This window comes from Salvelinus fontinalis, chromosome 40, assembly GCF_029448725.1.
Source record: "Salvelinus fontinalis isolate EN_2023a chromosome 40, ASM2944872v1, whole genome shotgun sequence".
NCBI lineage: Eukaryota > Metazoa > Chordata > Actinopteri > Salmoniformes > Salmonidae > Salvelinus > Salvelinus fontinalis.
Window position 1 is genome coordinate 26762819 of NC_074704.1, and position 19592 is coordinate 26782410.

Here is a 19592-nt window from a genome sequence, read left to right on the forward strand (position 1 = left end):
ACATTAGCTATATGCAGTTATCTTAGCCAGTCAGCTAACATTAGCTATATGCAGTTATCTTAGCCAGCCAGCTAACATTAGCTATTTGCAGTTATTTTAGCCAGCCAGCTAAAGTTAGCTATATGCAGTTATCTTAGCCAGCCAGCTAACATTAGTTATATGCAGTTATCTTAGCCAGCCAGCTAACATTAGCTATATGCATTTATCTTAGCCAGCCAGCTAACGTTAGCTATATGCAGTTATCTTAGCCAGCCAGCTAACGTTAGCTACATGCAGTTATCTTAGCAAGCCAGCTAACATTAGCTATATGCAGTTATCTTTGCCAGCCAGCTAACGTTAGCTAAATGCAGTTATCTTAGCTGGCCAGCTAACGTTAGCTATATGCAGTTATCTTAGCCAGCCAACTAACATTAGCTATATGCAGTTATCTTGTTAGCCAGCCAGCTAACATTAGCTATATGCAGTTATCTTAGCCGGGCCAGCTAACATTAGCTATATGCAGTTTTCTTAGCCAGCCAGCTAACGTTAGCTATATGCAGTTTTCTTAGCCAGCCAGCTAACGTTAGCTATATGCAGTTATCTTAGCCAGCCAGCTAACATTAGCTATATGCAGTTATCTTAGCCAGCCAGCTAACATTAGCTATATGCAGTTATCTTAGCCAGCCAGCTAACATTAGCTATATGCAGTTATCTTAGCCAGCCAGCTAATTTGAGCTATATGCAGTTATCTTAGCCAGCCAGCTAATTTTAGCTAAATGCAGTTATCTTAGCTAGCCAGCTAACGATAGCTATATGCAGTTATCTTAGCCAGCCAGCTAACATTAGCTATATGCATTTATCTTGGCCAGCCAGCTAACGTTAGCTATATGCAGTTATCTTAGCCAGCCAGCTAATGTTAGCTATATGCAGTTATCTTAGCCAGCCAGCTAACATTAGCTATATGCAGTTATCTTAGCCAGCCAGCTAATGTTAGCTATATGCAGTTATCTTAGCCGGGCCAGCTAATGTTAGCTATATGCAGTTATCTTAGCCAGCCAGCTAACATTAGCTATATGCAGTGATCTTAGCCAGCCAGCTAACATTAACTATATGCTAGCCAGCCAACTAACGTTAGCTATATGCAGTTATCTTAGCCAGCCAGCTAACACTAGCTATATGCAGTTATCTTAGCCAGCCAGCTAACATTAGCTATATGCAGTTATCTTACCCAGTCAGCTAACATTAGCTATATGCAGTTATCTTAGCCAGTCAGCTAACATTAGCTATATTCAGTTATCTTAGCCAGCTAACATTAGCTATATGCAGTTATCTTAGCCAGCCAGCTAACATTAACTATATGCTAGCCAGCCAACTAACGTTAGCTATATGCAGTTATTTTAGCCAGCCAGCTAAAGTAAACTATATGCAGTTATCTTAGCCAGCCAGCTAACATTAGTTATATGCAGTTATCTTAGCCAGCCAGCTAACATTAGCTATATGCATTTATCTTAGCCAGCCAGCTAACGTTAGCTATATGCAGTTATCTTAGCCAGCCAGCTAACGTTAGCTACATGCAGTTATCTTAGCAAGCCAGCTAACATTAGCTATATGCAGTTATCTTACCCAGTCAGCTAACATTAGCTATATGCAGTTATCTTAGCCAGCCAGCTAACGTTAGCTACATGCAGTTATCTTAGCAAGCCAGCTAACATTAGCTATATGCAGTTATCTTAGCCAGCCAGCTAACGTTAGCTAAATGCAGTTATCTTAGCTAGCCAGCTAACGTTAGCTATATGCAGTTATCTTTGCCAGCCAACTAACATTAGCTATATGCAGTTTTCTTAGCCAGCCAGCTAACGTTAGCTATGTGCAGTTATCTTAGCCAGTCAGCTAACATTAGCTACAAGCAGTTATCTTAGCCAGCCAGCTAACATTAGCTATATGCAGTTATCTTAGCCAGCCAGCTAACATTAGCTATATGCAGTTATCTTAGCCAGCCAGCTAACATTAGCTATATGCAGTTATCTTAGCCAGCCAGCTAACATTACCTATATGCAGTTATCTTAGCCGGGCCAGCTAACATTAGCTATTTGCAGTTATCTTAGCCAGCCAGCTAATGTTAGCTAAATGCAGTTATCTTAGCTGGCCAGCTAACGTTAGCTATATGCAGTTATCTTAGCCAGCCAGCTAACATTAGCTATATGCAGTTATCTTAGCCAGCCAGCTAACATTAGCTATATGCAGTTATCTTAGCCGGGCCAGCTAACATTAGCTATATGCAGTTATCTTAGCCAGCAAGCTAATGTTAGCTAAATGAAGTTATCTTAGCCAGCCAGCTAACATTAGCCCAAGAAGCGTAGCCAACCACCTAACCTTAAATCAACCATCTAACAAAAAATCAAAGAATGTTATTAGCCAGCCAGCTAACATTAGCTATATGCAGTTATCTTAGCCAGCCAGCTAACACTAGATATATGCAGTTATCTTAGCCAGCCAGCTAACATTAGCTATATGCAGTTATCTTAGCCAGCCAGCTAACGTTAGCTAAATGCAGTTATCTTAGCTAGCCAGCTAACGTTAGCTATATGCAGTTATCTTTGCCAGCCAACTAACATTAGCTATATGCAGTTTTCTTAGCCAGCCAGCTAACGTTAGCTATGTGCAGTTATCTTAGCCAGTCAGCTAACATTAGCTACAAGCAGTTATCTTAGCCAGCCAGCTAACATTAGCTATATGCAGTTATCTTAGCCAGCCAGCTAACATTAGCTATATGCAGTTATCTTAGCCAGCCAGCTAACATTAGCTATATGCAGTTATCTTAGCCAGCCAGCTAACATTACCTATATGCAGTTATCTTAGCCGGGCCAGCTAACATTAGCTATATGCAGTTATCTTAGCCAGCCAGCTAATGTTAGCTAAATGCAGTTATCTTAGCTGGCCAGCTAACGTTAGCTATATGCAGTTATCTTAGCCAGCCAGCTAACATTAGCTATATGCAGTTATCTTAGCCAGTCAGCTAACATTAGCTATATGCAGTTATCTTAGCCAGCCAGCTAACATTAGCTATTTGCAGTTATTTTAGCCAGCCAGCTAAAGTTAACTATATGCAGTTATCTTAGCCTGCCAGCTAACGTTAGCTACATGCAGTTATCTTAGCAAGCCAGCTAACATTAGCTATATGCAGTTATCTTACCCAGTCAGCTAACATTAGCTATATGCAGTTATCTTAGCCAGTCAGCTAACATTAGCTATTTGCAGTTATTTTAGCCAGCCAGCTAAAGTTAACTATATGCAGTTATCTTAGCCAGCCAGCTAACGTTAGCTACATGCAGTTATCTTAGCCAGCCAGCTAACATTAGTTATATGCAGTTATCTTAGCCAGCCAGCTAACATTAGCTATATGCAGTTATCTTACCCAGTCAGCTAACATTAGCTATATGCAGTTATCTTAGCCAGTCAGCTAACATTAGCTATATTCAGTTATCTTAGCCAGCTAACATTAGCTATATGCAGTTATCTTAGCCAGCCAGCTAACATTAACTATATGCTAGCCAGCCAACTAACGTTAGCTATATGCAGTTATTTTAGCCAGCCAGCTAAAGTAAACTATATGCAGTTATCTTAGCCAGCCAGCTAACATTAGTTATATGCAGTTATCTTAGCCAGCCAGCTAACATTAGCTATATGCATTTATCTTAGCCAGCCAGCTAACGTTAGCTATATGCAGTTATCTTAGCCAGCCAGCTAACGTTAGCTACATGCAGTTATCTTAGCAAGCCAGCTAACATTAGCTATATGCAGTTATCTTACCCAGTCAGCTAACATTAGCTATACATTTACATTACATTTAAGTCATTTAGCAGACGCTCTTATCCAGAGCGACTTACAAATTGGTGCATTCACCTAATGACATCCAGTGGAACAGCCACTTTACAATAGTGCATCTAAATCTTTTAAGGGGGGGGGGGGCAGAAGGATTGCTTTATCCTATCCTAGGTATTCCTTGAAGAGGTGGGGTTTCAGGTGTCTCCGGAAGGTGGTGATTGACTCCGCTGTCCTGGCGTCGTGAGGGAGTTTGTTCCACCATTGGGGTGCCAGAGCAGCGAACAGTTTTGACTGGGCTGAGCGGGAACTGTACTTCCTCAGTGGTAGGGAGGCGAGCAGGCCAGAGGTGGATGAACGCAGTGCCCTTGTTTGGGTGTAGGGCCTGATCAGAGCCTGAAGGTACTGAGGTGCCGTTCCCCTCACAGCTCCGTAGGCAAGCACCATGGTCTTGTAGCGGATGCGAGCTTCAACTGGAAGCCAGTGGAGAGAGCGGAGGAGCGGGGTGACGTGAGAGAACTTGGGAAGGTTGAACACCAGACGGGCTGCGGCGTTCTGGATGAGTTGTAGGGGTTTGATGGCACAGGCAGGGAGCCCAGCCAACAGCGAGTTGCAGTAATCCAGACGGGAGATGACAAGTGCCTGGATTAGGACCTGCGCCGCTTCCTGTGTGAGGCAGGGTCGTACTCTGCGGATGTTGTAGAGCATGAACCTACAGGAACGGGCCACCGCCTTGATGTTAGTTGAGAACGACAGGGTGTTGTCCAGGATCACGCCAAGGTTCTTAGCGCTCTGGGAGGAGGACACAATGGAGTTGTCAACCGTGATGGCGAGATCATGGAACGGGCAGTCCTTCCCCGGGAGGAAGAGCAGCTCCGTCTTGCCGAGGTTCAGCTTGAGGTGGTGATCCGTCATCCACACTGATATGTCTGCCAGACATGCAGAGATGCGATTCGCCACCTGGTCATCAGAAGGGGGAAAGGAGAAGATTAGTTGTGTGTCGTCTGCATAGCAATGATAGGAGAGACCGTGTGAGGTTATGACAGAGCCAAGTGACTTGGTGTATAGCGAGAATAGGAGAGGGCCTAGAACAGAGCCCTGGGGGACACCAGTGGTGAGAGCGCGTGGTGAGGAGACAGATTCTCGCCACGCCACCTGGTAGGAGCGACCTGTCAGGTAGGACGCAATCCAAGCGTGGGCCGCGCCGGAGATGCCCAACTCGGAGAGGGTGGAGAGGAGGATCTGATGGTTCACAGTATCGAAGGCAGCCGATAGGTCTAGAAGGATGAGAGCAGAGGAAAGAGAGTTAGCTTTAGCAGTGCGGAGCGCCTCCGTGATACAGAGAAGAGCAGTCTCAGTTGAGTGACTAGTCTTGAAACCTGACTGATTTGGATCAAGAAGGTCATTCTGAGAGAGATAGCAGGAGAGCTGGCCAAGGACGGCACGTTCAAGAGTTTTGGAGAGAAAAGAAAGAAGGGATACTGGTCTGTAGTTGTTGACATCGGAGGGATCGAGTGTAGGTTTTTTCAGAAGGGGTGCAACTCTCGCTCTCTTGAAGACGGAAGGGACGTAGCCAGCGGTCAGGGATGAGTTGATGAGCGAGGTGAGGTAAGGGAGAAGGTCTCCGGAAATGGTCTGGAGAAGAGAGGAGGGGATAGGGTCAAGCGGGCAGGTTGTTGGGCGGCCGGCCGTCACAAGACGCGAGATTTCATCTGGAGAGAGAGGAGAGAAAGAGGTCAAAGCACAGGGTAGGGCAGTGTGAGCAGAACCAGCGGTGTCGTTTGACTTAGCAAACGAGGATCGGATGTCGTCGACCTTCTTTTCAAAATGGTTGACGAAGTCGTCTGCAGAGAGGGAGGAGGGGGGGGGGGAGGGGGAGGAGGATTCAGGAGGGAGGAGAAGGTGGCAAAGAGCTTCCTAGGGTTAGAGGCAGATGCTTGGAATTTAGAGTGGTAGAAAGTGGCTTTAGCAGCAGAGACAGAAGAGGAAAATGTAGAGAGGAGGGAGTGAAAGGATGCCAGGTCCGCAGGGAGGCGAGTTTTCCTCCATTTCCGCTCGGCTGCCCGGAGCCCTGTTCTGTGAGCTCGCAATGAGTCGTCGAGCCACGGAGCGGGAGGGGAGGACCGAGCCGGCCTGGAGGATAGGGGACATAGAGAGTCAAAGGATGCAGAAAGGGAGGAGAGGAGGGTTGAGGAGGCAGAATCAGGAGATAGGTTGGAGAAGGTTTGGGCAGAGGGAAGAGATGATAGGATGGAAGAGGAGAGAGTAGCGGGGGAGAGAGAGCGAAGGTTGGGACGGCGCGATATCATCCGAGTAGGGGCAGTGTGGGAAGTGTTGGATGAGAGCGAGAGGGAAAAGGATACAAGGTAGTGGTCGGAGACTTGGAGGGGAGTTGCAATGAGGTTAGTGGAAGAACAGCATCTAGTAAAGATGAGGTCAAGCGTATTGCCTGCCTTGTGAGTAGGGGGGGAAGGTGAGAGGGTGAGGTCAAAAGAGGAGAGGAGTGGAAAGAAGGAGGCGGAGAGGAATGAGTCAAAGGTAGACATGGGGAGGTTAAAGTCACCCAGAACTGTGAGAGGTGAGCCGTCCTCAGGAAAGGAGCTTATCAAGGCATCAAGCTCATTGATGAACTCTCCAAGGGAACCTGGAGGGCGATAAATGATAAGGATGTTAAGCTTGAAAGGGCTGGTAACTGTGACAGCATGGAATTCAAAGGAGGCGATAGACAGATGGGTAAGGGGAGAAAGAGAGAATGACCACTTGGGAGAGATGAGGATCCCGGTGCCACCACCCCGCTGACCAGAAGCTCTCGGGGTGTGCGAGAACACGTGGGCAGACGAAGAGAGAGCAGTAGGAGTAGCAGTGTTATCTGTGGTGAGCCATGTTTCCGTCAGTGCCAAGAAGTCGAGGGACTGGAGGGACGCATAGGCTGAGATGAGCTCTGCCTTGTTGGCCGCGGATCGGCAGTTCCAGAGGCTACCGGAGACCTGGAACTCCACGTGGGTCGTGCGGGCTGGGACCACCAGGTTAGGGTGGGCGCGGCCACGCGGTGTGAGGCGTTTGTATGGTCTGTGCAGAGAGGAGAGAACAGGGATAGACAGACACATATTTGACAGGCTACAGAAGAGGCTACGCTAAAGCAAAGGAGATTAGAATGACAAGTGGGCTACACGTCTCGAATGTTCAGAAAGTTAAGCTTACGTAGCAAAAAATCAATAAAATTAAAAATCTTATTGACTAAAATGATATAGTACTGCTGGCTGGTGAAGTAGCCTGGCTAGCAGTAGCTGCGTTGTTGAAAGTGAAGCTGGCTAGGTGACCTCGACAGTTTCTCTAAGTTTCTCTAAACTACACAATTATCATGGATACAAGGACAGCAAAGACAACTAGCTAACACTACGCTAATCAAGTCGTTCCGTTGTAATGCAGCTATATGCAGTTATCTTAGCCAGTCAGCTAACATTAGCTATATGCAGTTATCTTAGCCAGCCAGCTAACATTAGCTATATGCAGTTATCTTAGCCAGCCAGCTAACACTAGATATATGCAGTTATCTTAGCCAGCCAGCTAACATTAGTTATATGCAGTTATCTTAGCCAGCCAGCTAACATTAGCTAAATGCAGTTATCTTAGCTAGCCAGCTAACGTTAGCTATATGCAGTTATCTTTGCCAGCCAACTAACATTAGCTACATGCAGTTTTCTTAGCCAGCCAGCTAACGTTAGCTATGTGCAGTTATCTTAGCCAGCCAGCTAACGTTAGCTAAATGCAGTTATCTTAGCTAGCCAGCTAACGTTAGCTATATGCAGTTATCTTTGCCAGCCAACTAACATTAGCTATATGCAGTTTTCTTAGCCAGCCAGCTAACGTTAGCTATGTGCAGTTATCTTAGCCAGTCAGCTAACATTAGCTACAAGCAGTTATCTTAGCCAGCCAGCTAACATTAGCTATATGCAGTTATCTTAGCCAGCCAGCTAACATTAGCTATATGCAGTTATCTTAGCCAGCCAGCTAACATTAGCTATATGCAGTTATCTTAGCCAGCCAGCTAACATTACCTATATGCAGTTATCTTAGCCGGGCCAGCTAACATTAGCTATATGCAGTTATCTTAGCCAGCCAGCTAATGTTAGCTAAATGCAGTTATCTTAGCTGGCCAGCTAACGTTAGCTATATGCAGTTATCTTAGCCAGCCAGCTAACATTAGCTATATGCAGTTATCTTAGCCAGCCAGCTAACATTACCTATATGCAGTTATCTTAGCCGGGCCAGCTAACATTAGCTATATGCAGTTATCTTAGCCAGCAAGCTAATGTTAGCTAAATGAAGTTATCTTAGCCAGCCAGCTAACATTAGCCCAACAAGCGTAGCCAACCACCTAACCTTAAATCAACCATCTAACAAAAAATCAAAGAATGTTATTAGCCAGCCAGCTAACATTAGCTATATGCAGTTATCTTAGCCAGCCAGCTAACACTAGATATATGCAGTTATCTTAGCCAGCCAGCTAACATTAGCTATATGCAGTTATCTTAGCCAGTCAGCTAACATTAGCTATATGCAGTTATCTTAGCCAGTCAGCTAACATTAGCTATATGCAGTTATCTTAGCCAGCCAGCTAACATTAGCTATTTGCAGTTATTTTAGCCAGCCAGCTAAAGTTAACTATATGCAGTTATCTTAGCCAGCCAGCTAACGTTAGCTACATGCAGTTATCTTAGCAAGCCAGCTAACGTTAGCTATATGCAGTTATCTTAGCCAGCCAGCTAACATTAGCTATATGCAGTTATCTTAGCCAGTCAGCTAACATTAGCTATATGCAGTTATCTTAGCCAGCCAGCTAACATTAGCTATTTGCAGTTATTTTAGCCAGCCAGCTAAAGTTAACTATATGCAGTTATCTTAGCCTGCCAGCTAACGTTAGCTACATGCAGTTATCTTAGCAAGCCAGCTAACATTAGCTATATGCAGTTATCTTACCCAGTCAGCTAACATTAGCTATATGCAGTTATCTTAGCCAGTCAGCTAACATTAGCTATTTGCAGTTATTTTAGCCAGCCAGCTAAAGTTAACTATATGCAGTTATCTTAGCCAGCCAGCTAACGTTAGCTACATGCAGTTATCTTAGCCAGCCAGCTAACATTAGTTATATGCAGTTATCTTAGCCAGCCAGCTAACATTAGCTATATGCAGTTATCTTACCCAGTCAGCTAACATTAGCTATATGCAGTTATCTTAGCCAGTCAGCTAACATTAGCTATATTCAGTTATCTTAGCCAGCTAACATTAGCTATATGCAGTTATCTTAGCCAGCCAGCTAACATTAACTATATGCTAGCCAGCCAACTAACGTTAGCTATATGCAGTTATTTTAGCCAGCCAGCTAAAGTAAACTATATGCAGTTATCTTAGCCAGCCAGCTAACATTAGTTATATGCAGTTATCTTAGCCAGCCAGCTAACATTAGCTATATGCATTTATCTTAGCCAGCCAGCTAACGTTAGCTATATGCAGTTATCTTAGCCAGCCAGCTAACGTTAGCTACATGCAGTTATCTTAGCAAGCCAGCTAACATTAGCTATATGCAGTTATCTTACCCAGTCAGCTAACATTAGCTATACATTTACATTACATTTAAGTCATTTAGCAGACGCTCTTATCCAGAGCGACTTACAAATTGGTGCATTCACCTAATGACATCCAGTGGAACAGCCACTTTACAATAGTGCATCTAAATCTTTTAAGGGGGGGGGGGGCAGAAGGATTGCTTTATCCTATCCTAGGTATTCCTTGAAGAGGTGGGGTTTCAGGTGTCTCCGGAAGGTGGTGATTGACTCCGCTGTCCTGGCGTCGTGAGGGAGTTTGTTCCACCATTGGGGTGCCAGAGCAGCGAACAGTTTTGACTGGGCTGAGCGGGAACTGTACTTCCTCAGTGGTAGGGAGGCGAGCAGGCCAGAGGTGGATGAACGCAGTGCCCTTGTTTGGGTGTAGGGCCTGATCAGAGCCTGAAGGTACTGAGGTGCCGTTCCCCTCACAGCTCCGTAGGCAAGCACCATGGTCTTGTAGCGGATGCGAGCTTCAACTGGAAGCCAGTGGAGAGAGCGGAGGAGCGGGGTGACGTGAGAGAACTTGGGAAGGTTGAACACCAGACGGGCTGCGGCGTTCTGGATGAGTTGTAGGGGTTTGATGGCACAGGCAGGGAGCCCAGCCAACAGCGAGTTGCAGTAATCCAGACGGGAGATGACAAGTGCCTGGATTAGGACCTGCGCCGCTTCCTGTGTGAGGCAGGGTCGTACTCTGCGGATGTTGTAGAGCATGAACCTACAGGAACGGGCCACCGCCTTGATGTTAGTTGAGAACGACAGGGTGTTGTCCAGGATCACGCCAAGGTTCTTAGCGCTCTGGGAGGAGGACACAATGGAGTTGTCAACCGTGATGGCGAGATCATGGAACGGGCAGTCCTTCCCCGGGAGGAAGAGCAGCTCCGTCTTGCCGAGGTTCAGCTTGAGGTGGTGATCCGTCATCCACACTGATATGTCTGCCAGACATGCAGAGATGCGATTCGCCACCTGGTCATCAGAAGGGGGAAAGGAGAAGATTAGTTGTGTGTCGTCTGCATAGCAATGATAGGAGAGACCGTGTGAGGTTATGACAGAGCCAAGTGACTTGGTGTATAGCGAGAATAGGAGAGGGCCTAGAACAGAGCCCTGGGGGACACCAGTGGTGAGAGCGCGTGGTGAGGAGACAGATTCTCGCCACGCCACCTGGTAGGAGCGACCTGTCAGGTAGGACGCAATCCAAGCGTGGGCCGCGCCGGAGATGCCCAACTCGGAGAGGGTGGAGAGGAGGATCTGATGGTTCACAGTATCGAAGGCAGCCGATAGGTCTAGAAGGATGAGAGCAGAGGAAAGAGAGTTAGCTTTAGCAGTGCGGAGCGCCTCCGTGATACAGAGAAGAGCAGTCTCAGTTGAGTGACTAGTCTTGAAACCTGACTGATTTGGATCAAGAAGGTCATTCTGAGAGAGATAGCAGGAGAGCTGGCCAAGGACGGCACGTTCAAGAGTTTTGGAGAGAAAAGAAAGAAGGGATACTGGTCTGTAGTTGTTGACATCGGAGGGATCGAGTGTAGGTTTTTTCAGAAGGGGTGCAACTCTCGCTCTCTTGAAGACGGAAGGGACGTAGCCAGCGGTCAGGGATGAGTTGATGAGCGAGGTGAGGTAAGGGAGAAGGTCTCCGGAAATGGTCTGGAGAAGAGAGGAGGGGATAGGGTCAAGCGGGCAGGTTGTTGGGCGGCCGGCCGTCACAAGACGCGAGATTTCATCTGGAGAGAGAGGAGAGAAAGAGGTCAAAGCACAGGGTAGGGCAGTGTGAGCAGAACCAGCGGTGTCGTTTGACTTAGCAAACGAGGATCGGATGTCGTCGACCTTCTTTTCAAAATGGTTGACGAAGTCGTCTGCAGAGAGGGAGGAGGGGGGGGGGAGGGGGAGGAGGATTCAGGAGGGAGGAGAAGGTGGCAAAGAGCTTCCTAGGGTTAGAGGCAGATGCTTGGAATTTAGAGTGGTAGAAAGTGGCTTTAGCAGCAGAGACAGAAGAGGAAAATGTAGAGAGGAGGGAGTGAAAGGATGCCAGGTCCGCAGGGAGGCGAGTTTTCCTCCATTTCCGCTCGGCTGCCCGGAGCCCTGTTCTGTGAGCTCGCAATGAGTCGTCGAGCCACGGAGCGGGAGGGGAGGACCGAGCCGGCCTGGAGGATAGGGGACATAGAGAGTCAAAGGATGCAGAAAGGGAGGAGAGGAGGGTTGAGGAGGCAGAATCAGGAGATAGGTTGGAGAAGGTTTGGGCAGAGGGAAGAGATGATAGGATGGAAGAGGAGAGAGTAGCGGGGGAGAGAGAGCGAAGGTTGGGACGGCGCGATATCATCCGAGTAGGGGCAGTGTGGGAAGTGTTGGATGAGAGCGAGAGGGAAAAGGATACAAGGTAGTGGTCGGAGACTTGGAGGGGAGTTGCAATGAGGTTAGTGGAAGAACAGCATCTAGTAAAGATGAGGTCAAGCGTATTGCCTGCCTTGTGAGTAGGGGGGGAAGGTGAGAGGGTGAGGTCAAAAGAGGAGAGGAGTGGAAAGAAGGAGGCGGAGAGGAATGAGTCAAAGGTAGACATGGGGAGGTTAAAGTCACCCAGAACTGTGAGAGGTGAGCCGTCCTCAGGAAAGGAGCTTATCAAGGCATCAAGCTCATTGATGAACTCTCCAAGGGAACCTGGAGGGCGATAAATGATAAGGATGTTAAGCTTGAAAGGGCTGGTAACTGTGACAGCATGGAATTCAAAGGAGGCGATAGACAGATGGGTAAGGGGAGAAAGAGAGAATGACCACTTGGGAGAGATGAGGATCCCGGTGCCACCACCCCGCTGACCAGAAGCTCTCGGGGTGTGCGAGAACACGTGGGCAGACGAAGAGAGAGCAGTAGGAGTAGCAGTGTTATCTGTGGTGAGCCATGTTTCCGTCAGTGCCAAGAAGTCGAGGGACTGGAGGGACGCATAGGCTGAGATGAGCTCTGCCTTGTTGGCCGCGGATCGGCAGTTCCAGAGGCTACCGGAGACCTGGAACTCCACGTGGGTCGTGCGGGCTGGGACCACCAGGTTAGGGTGGGCGCGGCCACGCGGTGTGAGGCGTTTGTATGGTCTGTGCAGAGAGGAGAGAACAGGGATAGACAGACACATATTTGACAGGCTACAGAAGAGGCTACGCTAAAGCAAAGGAGATTAGAATGACAAGTGGGCTACACGTCTCGAATGTTCAGAAAGTTAAGCTTACGTAGCAAAAAATCAATAAAATTAAAAATCTTATTGACTAAAATGATATAGTACTGCTGGCTGGTGAAGTAGCCTGGCTAGCAGTAGCTGCGTTGTTGAAAGTGAAGCTGGCTAGGTGACCTCGACAGTTTCTCTAAGTTTCTCTAAACTACACAATTATCATGGATACAAGGACAGCAAAGACAACTAGCTAACACTACGCTAATCAAGTCGTTCCGTTGTAATGCAGCTATATGCAGTTATCTTAGCCAGCCAGCTAACACTAGATATATGCAGTTATCTTAGCCAGCCAGCTAACATTAGCTATATGCAGTTATCTTAGCCAGTCAGCTAACATTAGCTATATGCAGTTATCTTAGCCAGTCAGCTAACATTAGCTATATGCAGTTATCTTAGCCAGCCAGCTAACATTAGCTATTTGCAGTTATTTTAGCCAGCCAGCTAAAGTTAACTATATGCAGTTATCTTAGCCAGCCAGCTAACGTTAGCTACATGCAGTTATCTTAGCAAGCCAGCTAACGTTAGCTATATGCAGTTATCTTAGCCAGCCAGCTAACATTAGCTATATGCAGTTATCTTAGCCAGTCAGCTAACATTAGCTATATGCAGTTATCTTAGCCAGCCAGCTAACATTAGCTATTTGCAGTTATTTTAGCCAGCCAGCTAAAGTTAACTATATGCAGTTATCTTAGCCTGCCAGCTAACGTTAGCTACATGCAGTTATCTTAGCAAGCCAGCTAACATTAGCTATATGCAGTTATCTTACCCAGTCAGCTAACATTAGCTATATGCAGTTATCTTAGCCAGTCAGCTAACATTAGCTATTTGCAGTTATTTTAGCCAGCCAGCTAAAGTTAACTATATGCAGTTATCTTAGCCAGCCAGCTAACGTTAGCTACATGCAGTTATCTTAGCCAGCCAGCTAACATTAGTTATATGCAGTTATCTTAGCCAGCCAGCTAACATTAGCTATATGCAGTTATCTTACCCAGTCAGCTAACATTAGCTATATGCAGTTATCTTAGCCAGTCAGCTAACATTAGCTATATTCAGTTATCTTAGCCAGCTAACATTAGCTATATGCAGTTATCTTAGCCAGCCAGCTAACATTAACTATATGCTAGCCAGCCAACTAACGTTAGCTATATGCAGTTATTTTAGCCAGCCAGCTAAAGTAAACTATATGCAGTTATCTTAGCCAGCCAGCTAACATTAGTTATATGCAGTTATCTTAGCCAGCCAGCTAACATTAGCTATATGCATTTATCTTAGCCAGCCAGCTAACGTTAGCTATATGCAGTTATCTTAGCCAGCCAGCTAACGTTAGCTACATGCAGTTATCTTAGCAAGCCAGCTAACATTAGCTATATGCAGTTATCTTACCCAGTCAGCTAACATTAGCTATACATTTACATTACATTTAAGTCATTTAGCAGACGCTCTTATCCAGAGCGACTTACAAATTGGTGCATTCACCTAATGACATCCAGTGGAACAGCCACTTTACAATAGTGCATCTAAATCTTTTAAGGGGGGGGGGGGCAGAAGGATTGCTTTATCCTATCCTAGGTATTCCTTGAAGAGGTGGGGTTTCAGGTGTCTCCGGAAGGTGGTGATTGACTCCGCTGTCCTGGCGTCGTGAGGGAGTTTGTTCCACCATTGGGGTGCCAGAGCAGCGAACAGTTTTGACTGGGCTGAGCGGGAACTGTACTTCCTCAGTGGTAGGGAGGCGAGCAGGCCAGAGGTGGATGAACGCAGTGCCCTTGTTTGGGTGTAGGGCCTGATCAGAGCCTGAAGGTACTGAGGTGCCGTTCCCCTCACAGCTCCGTAGGCAAGCACCATGGTCTTGTAGCGGATGCGAGCTTCAACTGGAAGCCAGTGGAGAGAGCGGAGGAGCGGGGTGACGTGAGAGAACTTGGGAAGGTTGAACACCAGACGGGCTGCGGCGTTCTGGATGAGTTGTAGGGGTTTGATGGCACAGGCAGGGAGCCCAGCCAACAGCGAGTTGCAGTAATCCAGACGGGAGATGACAAGTGCCTGGATTAGGACCTGCGCCGCTTCCTGTGTGAGGCAGGGTCGTACTCTGCGGATGTTGTAGAGCATGAACCTACAGGAACGGGCCACCGCCTTGATGTTAGTTGAGAACGACAGGGTGTTGTCCAGGATCACGCCAAGGTTCTTAGCGCTCTGGGAGGAGGACACAATGGAGTTGTCAACCGTGATGGCGAGATCATGGAACGGGCAGTCCTTCCCCGGGAGGAAGAGCAGCTCCGTCTTGCCGAGGTTCAGCTTGAGGTGGTGATCCGTCATCCACACTGATATGTCTGCCAGACATGCAGAGATGCGATTCGCCACCTGGTCATCAGAAGGGGGAAAGGAGAAGATTAGTTGTGTGTCGTCTGCATAGCAATGATAGGAGAGACCGTGTGAGGTTATGACAGAGCCAAGTGACTTGGTGTATAGCGAGAATAGGAGAGGGCCTAGAACAGAGCCCTGGGGGACACCAGTGGTGAGAGCGCGTGGTGAGGAGACAGATTCTCGCCACGCCACCTGGTAGGAGCGACCTGTCAGGTAGGACGCAATCCAAGCGTGGGCCGCGCCGGAGATGCCCAACTCGGAGAGGGTGGAGAGGAGGATCTGATGGTTCACAGTATCGAAGGCAGCCGATAGGTCTAGAAGGATGAGAGCAGAGGAAAGAGAGTTAGCTTTAGCAGTGCGGAGCGCCTCCGTGATACAGAGAAGAGCAGTCTCAGTTGAGTGACTAGTCTTGAAACCTGACTGATTTGGATCAAGAAGGTCATTCTGAGAGAGATAGCAGGAGAGCTGGCCAAGGACGGCACGTTCAAGAGTTTTGGAGAGAAAAGAAAGAAGGGATACTGGTCTGTAGTTGTTGACATCGGAGGGATCGAGTGTAGGTTTTTTCAGAAGGGGTGCAACTCTCGCTCTCTTGAAGACGGAAGGGACGTAGCCAGCGGTCAGGGATGAGTTGATGAGCGAGGTGAGGTAAGGGAGAAGGTCTCCGGAAATGGTCTGGAGAAGAGAGGAGGGGATAGGGTCAAGCGGGCAGGTTGTTGGGCGGCCGGCCGTCACAAGACGCGAGATTTCATCTGGAGAGAGAGGAGAGAAAGAGGTCAAAGCACAGGGTAGGGCAGTGTGAGCAGAACCAGCGGTGTCGTTTGACTTAGCAAACGAGGATCGGATGTCGTCGACCTTCTTTTCAAAATGGTTGACGAAGTCGTCTGCAGAGAGGGAGGAGGGGGGGGGGGGGCGGGGGCGGAGGATTCAGGAGGGAGGAGAAGGTGGCAAAGAGCTTCCTAGGGTTAGAGGCAGATGCTTGGAATTTAGAGTGGTAGAAAGTGGCTTTAGCAGCAGAGACAGAAGAGGAAAATGTAGAGAGGAGGGAGTGAAAGGATGCCAGGTCCGCAGGGAGGCGAGTTTTCCTCCATTTCCGCTCGGCTGCCCGGAGCCCTGTTCTGTGAGCTCGCAATGAGTCGTCGAGCCACGGAGCGGGAGGGGAGGACCGAGCCGGCCTGGAGGATAGGGGACATAGAGAGTCAAAGGATGCAGAAAGGGAGGAGAGGAGGGTTGAGGAGGCAGAATCAGGAGATAGGTTGGAGAAGGTTTGGGCAGAGGGAAGAGATGATAGGATGGAAGAGGAGAGAGTAGCGGGGGAGAGAGAGCGAAGGTTGGGACGGCGCGATATCATCCGAGTAGGGGCAGTGTGGGAAGTGTTGGATGAGAGCGAGAGGGAAAAGGATACAAGGTAGTGGTCGGAGACTTGGAGGGGAGTTGCAATGAGGTTAGTGGAAGAACAGCATCTAGTAAAGATGAGGTCAAGCGTATTGCCTGCCTTGTGAGTAGGGGGGGAAGGTGAGAGGGTGAGGTCAAAAGAGGAGAGGAGTGGAAAGAAGGAGGCGGAGAGGAATGAGTCAAAGGTAGACATGGGGAGGTTAAAGTCACCCAGAACTGTGAGAGGTGAGCCGTCCTCAGGAAAGGAGCTTATCAAGGCATCAAGCTCATTGATGAACTCTCCAAGGGAACCTGGAGGGCGATAAATGATAAGGATGTTAAGCTTGAAAGGGCTGGTAACTGTGACAGCATGGAATTCAAAGGAGGCGATAGACAGATGGGTAAGGGGAGAAAGAGAGAATGACCACTTGGGAGAGATGAGGATCCCGGTGCCACCACCCCGCTGACCAGAAGCTCTCGGGGTGTGCGAGAACACGTGGGCAGACGAAGAGAGAGCAGTAGGAGTAGCAGTGTTATCTGTGGTGAGCCATGTTTCCGTCAGTGCCAAGAAGTCGAGGGACTGGAGGGACGCATAGGCTGAGATGAGCTCTGCCTTGTTGGCCGCGGATCGGCAGTTCCAGAGGCTACCGGAGACCTGGAACTCCACGTGGGTCGTGCGGGCTGGGACCACCAGGTTAGGGTGGGCGCGGCCACGCGGTGTGAGGCGTTTGTATGGTCTGTGCAGAGAGGAGAGAACAGGGATAGACAGACACATATTTGACAGGCTACAGAAGAGGCTACGCTAAAGCAAAGGAGATTAGAATGACAAGTGGGCTACACGTCTCGAATGTTCAGAAAGTTAAGCTTACGTAGCAAAAAATCAATAAAATTAAAAATCTTATTGACTAAAATGATATAGTACTGCTGGCTGGTGAAGTAGCCTGGCTAGCAGTAGCTGCGTTGTTGAAAGTGAAGCTGGCTAGGTGACCTCGACAGTTTCTCTAAGTTTCTCTAAACTACACAATTATCATGGATACAAGGACAGCAAAGACAACTAGCTAACACTACGCTAATCAAGTCGTTCCGTTGTAATGCAGCTATATGCAGTTATCTTAGCCAGTCAGCTAACATTAGCTATATGCAGTTATCTTAGCCAGCCAGCTAACATTAGCTATTTGCAGTTATTTTAGCCAGCCAGCTAATGTTAACTATATGCAGTTATCTTAGCCAGCCAGCTAACATTAGTTATATGCAGTTATCTTAGCCAGCCAGCTAACATTAGCTATATGCATTTATCTTAGCCAGCCAGCTAACGTTAGCTATATGCAGTTATCTTAGCCAGCCAGCTAACGTTAGCTACATGCAGTTATCTTAGCAAGCCAGCTAACATTAGCTATATGCAGTTATCTTAGCCAGCCAGCTAACGTTAGCTAAATGCAGTTATCTTAGCTAGCCAGCTAACGTTAGCTATATGCAGTTATCTTTGCCAGCCAACTAACATTAGCTATATGCAGTTTTCTTAGCCAGCCAGCTAACGTTAGCTATGTGCAGTTATCTTAGCCAGTCAGCTAACATTAGCTACAAGCAGTTATCTTAGCCAGCCAGCTAACATTAGCTATATGCAGTTATCTTAGCCAGCCAGCTAACATTAGCTATATGCAGTTATCTTAGCCAGCCAGCTAACATTAGCTATATGCAGTTATCTTAGCCAGCCAGCTAACATTACCTATATGCAGTTATCTTAGCCGGGCCAGCTAACATTAGCTATATGCAGTTATCTTAGCCAGCCAGCTAATGTTAGCTAAATGCAGTTATCTTAGCTGGCCAGCTAACGTTAGCTATATGCAGTTATCTTAGCCAGCCAGCTAACATTAGCTATATGCAGTTATCTTAGCCAGCCAGCTAACATTAGCTATATGCAGTTATCTTAGCCGGGCCAGCTAACATTAGCTATATGCAGTTATCTTAGCCAGCAAGCTAATGTTAGCTAAATGAAGTTATCTTAGCCAGCCAGCTAACATTAGCCCAACAAGCGTAGCCAACCACCTAACCTTAAATCAACCATCTAACAAAAAATCAAAGAATGTTATTAGCCAGCCAGCTAACATTAGCTATATGCAGTTATCTTAGCCAGCCAGCTAACACTAGATATATGCAGTTATCTTAGCCAGCCAGCTAACATTAGCTATATGCAGTTATCTTAGCCAGTCAGCTAACATTAGCTATATGCAGTTATCTTAGCCAGTCAGCTAACATTAGCTATATGCAGTTATCTTAGCCAGCCAGCTAACATTAGCTATTTGCAGTTATTTTAGCCAGCCAGCTAAAGTTAACTATATGCAGTTATCTTAGCCAGCCAGCTAACGTTAGCTACATGCAGTTATCTTAGCAAGCCAGCTAACATTAGCTATATGCAGTTATCTTACCCAGTCAGCTAACATTAGCTATATGCAGTTATCTTAGCCAGTCAGCTAACATTAGCTATATGCAGTTATCTTAGCCAGCCAGCTAACATTAGCTATTTGCAGTTATTTTAGCCAGCCAGCTAAAGTTAACTATATGCAGTTATCTTAGCCAGCCAGCTAACGTTAGCTACATGCAGTTATCTTAGCAAGCCAGCTAACATTAGCTATATGCAGTTATCTTACCCAGTCAGCTAACATTAGCTATATGCAGTTATCTTAGCCAGTCAGCTAACATTAGCTATTTGCAGTTATTTTAGCCAGCCAGCTAAAGTTAACTATATGCAGTTATCTTAGCCAGCCAGCTAACGTTAGCTACATGCAGTTATCTTAGCCAGCCAGCTAACATTAGTTATATGCAGTTATCTTAGCCAGCCAGCTAACGTTAGCTATATGCAGTTATCTTAGCCGGGCCAGCTAACATTAGCTATATGCAGTTATCTTAGCCAGCCAGCTAATGTTAGCTAAATGCAGTTATCTTAGCTGGCCAGCTAACGTTAGCTATATGCAGTTATCTTAGCCAGCCAGCTAACATTAGCTATATGCAGTTATCTTAGCCAGCCAGCTAACATTAGCTATATGCAGTTATCTTAGCCGGGCCAGCTAACATTAGCTATATGCAGTTATCTTAGCCAGCAAGCTAATGTTAGCTAAATGAAGTTATCTTAGCCAGCCAGCTAACATTAGCCCAACAAGCGTAGCCAACCACCTAACCTTAAATCAACCATCTAACAAAAAATCAAAGAATGTTATTAGCCAGCCAGCTAACATTAGCTATATGCAGTTATCTTA

General features: G+C 47.1%; 3 protein-coding genes across 3 annotated transcripts; all 3 read right to left on the reverse strand.

The window, feature by feature from the left end:
* Window positions 1–3813: 3813 nt before the first annotated feature.
* Window positions 3814–5412, reverse strand: LOC129839010 (uncharacterized). The gene is made up of 2 exons (XM_055906277.1): window positions 4957–5412; window positions 3814–4761 (listed from the first exon to the last, which is right to left on the reverse strand). Exon 2 carries the CDS (start codon window positions 4714–4716, stop codon window positions 3967–3969), a length of 750 nt encoding a protein of 249 aa, XP_055762252.1. The 5' UTR covers window positions 4717–4761; window positions 4957–5412; the 3' UTR covers window positions 3814–3966.
* A 4010-nt stretch (window positions 5413–9422) lies between these two features.
* LOC129839011 (uncharacterized) lies at window positions 9423–11021 on the reverse strand. The gene is made up of 2 exons (XM_055906278.1): window positions 10566–11021; window positions 9423–10370 (listed from the first exon to the last, which is right to left on the reverse strand). The coding sequence occupies exon 2, from the start codon at window positions 10323–10325 to the stop codon at window positions 9576–9578; it is 750 nt and encodes a 249-aa protein (XP_055762253.1). The 5' UTR covers window positions 10326–10370; window positions 10566–11021; the 3' UTR covers window positions 9423–9575.
* A 2995-nt stretch (window positions 11022–14016) lies between these two features.
* On the reverse strand, window positions 14017–15601 carry LOC129839012 (uncharacterized). Its single transcript, XM_055906279.1, has 2 exons — window positions 15160–15601; window positions 14017–14964 (listed from the first exon to the last, which is right to left on the reverse strand). Exon 2 carries the CDS (start codon window positions 14917–14919, stop codon window positions 14170–14172), a length of 750 nt encoding a protein of 249 aa, XP_055762254.1. The 5' UTR covers window positions 14920–14964; window positions 15160–15601; the 3' UTR covers window positions 14017–14169.
* Window positions 15602–19592: the final 3991 nt, after the last annotated feature.

Coding starts and splice junctions, on each gene's coding strand:
- LOC129839010 (XM_055906277.1), bottom strand. CDS start 4,716: ATGACGGATCACCACCTCAAGCTGAACCTCGGCAAGACGGAGCTGCTC.
- LOC129839011 (XM_055906278.1), bottom strand. CDS start 10,325: ATGACGGATCACCACCTCAAGCTGAACCTCGGCAAGACGGAGCTGCTC.
- LOC129839012 (XM_055906279.1), bottom strand. CDS start 14,919: ATGACGGATCACCACCTCAAGCTGAACCTCGGCAAGACGGAGCTGCTC.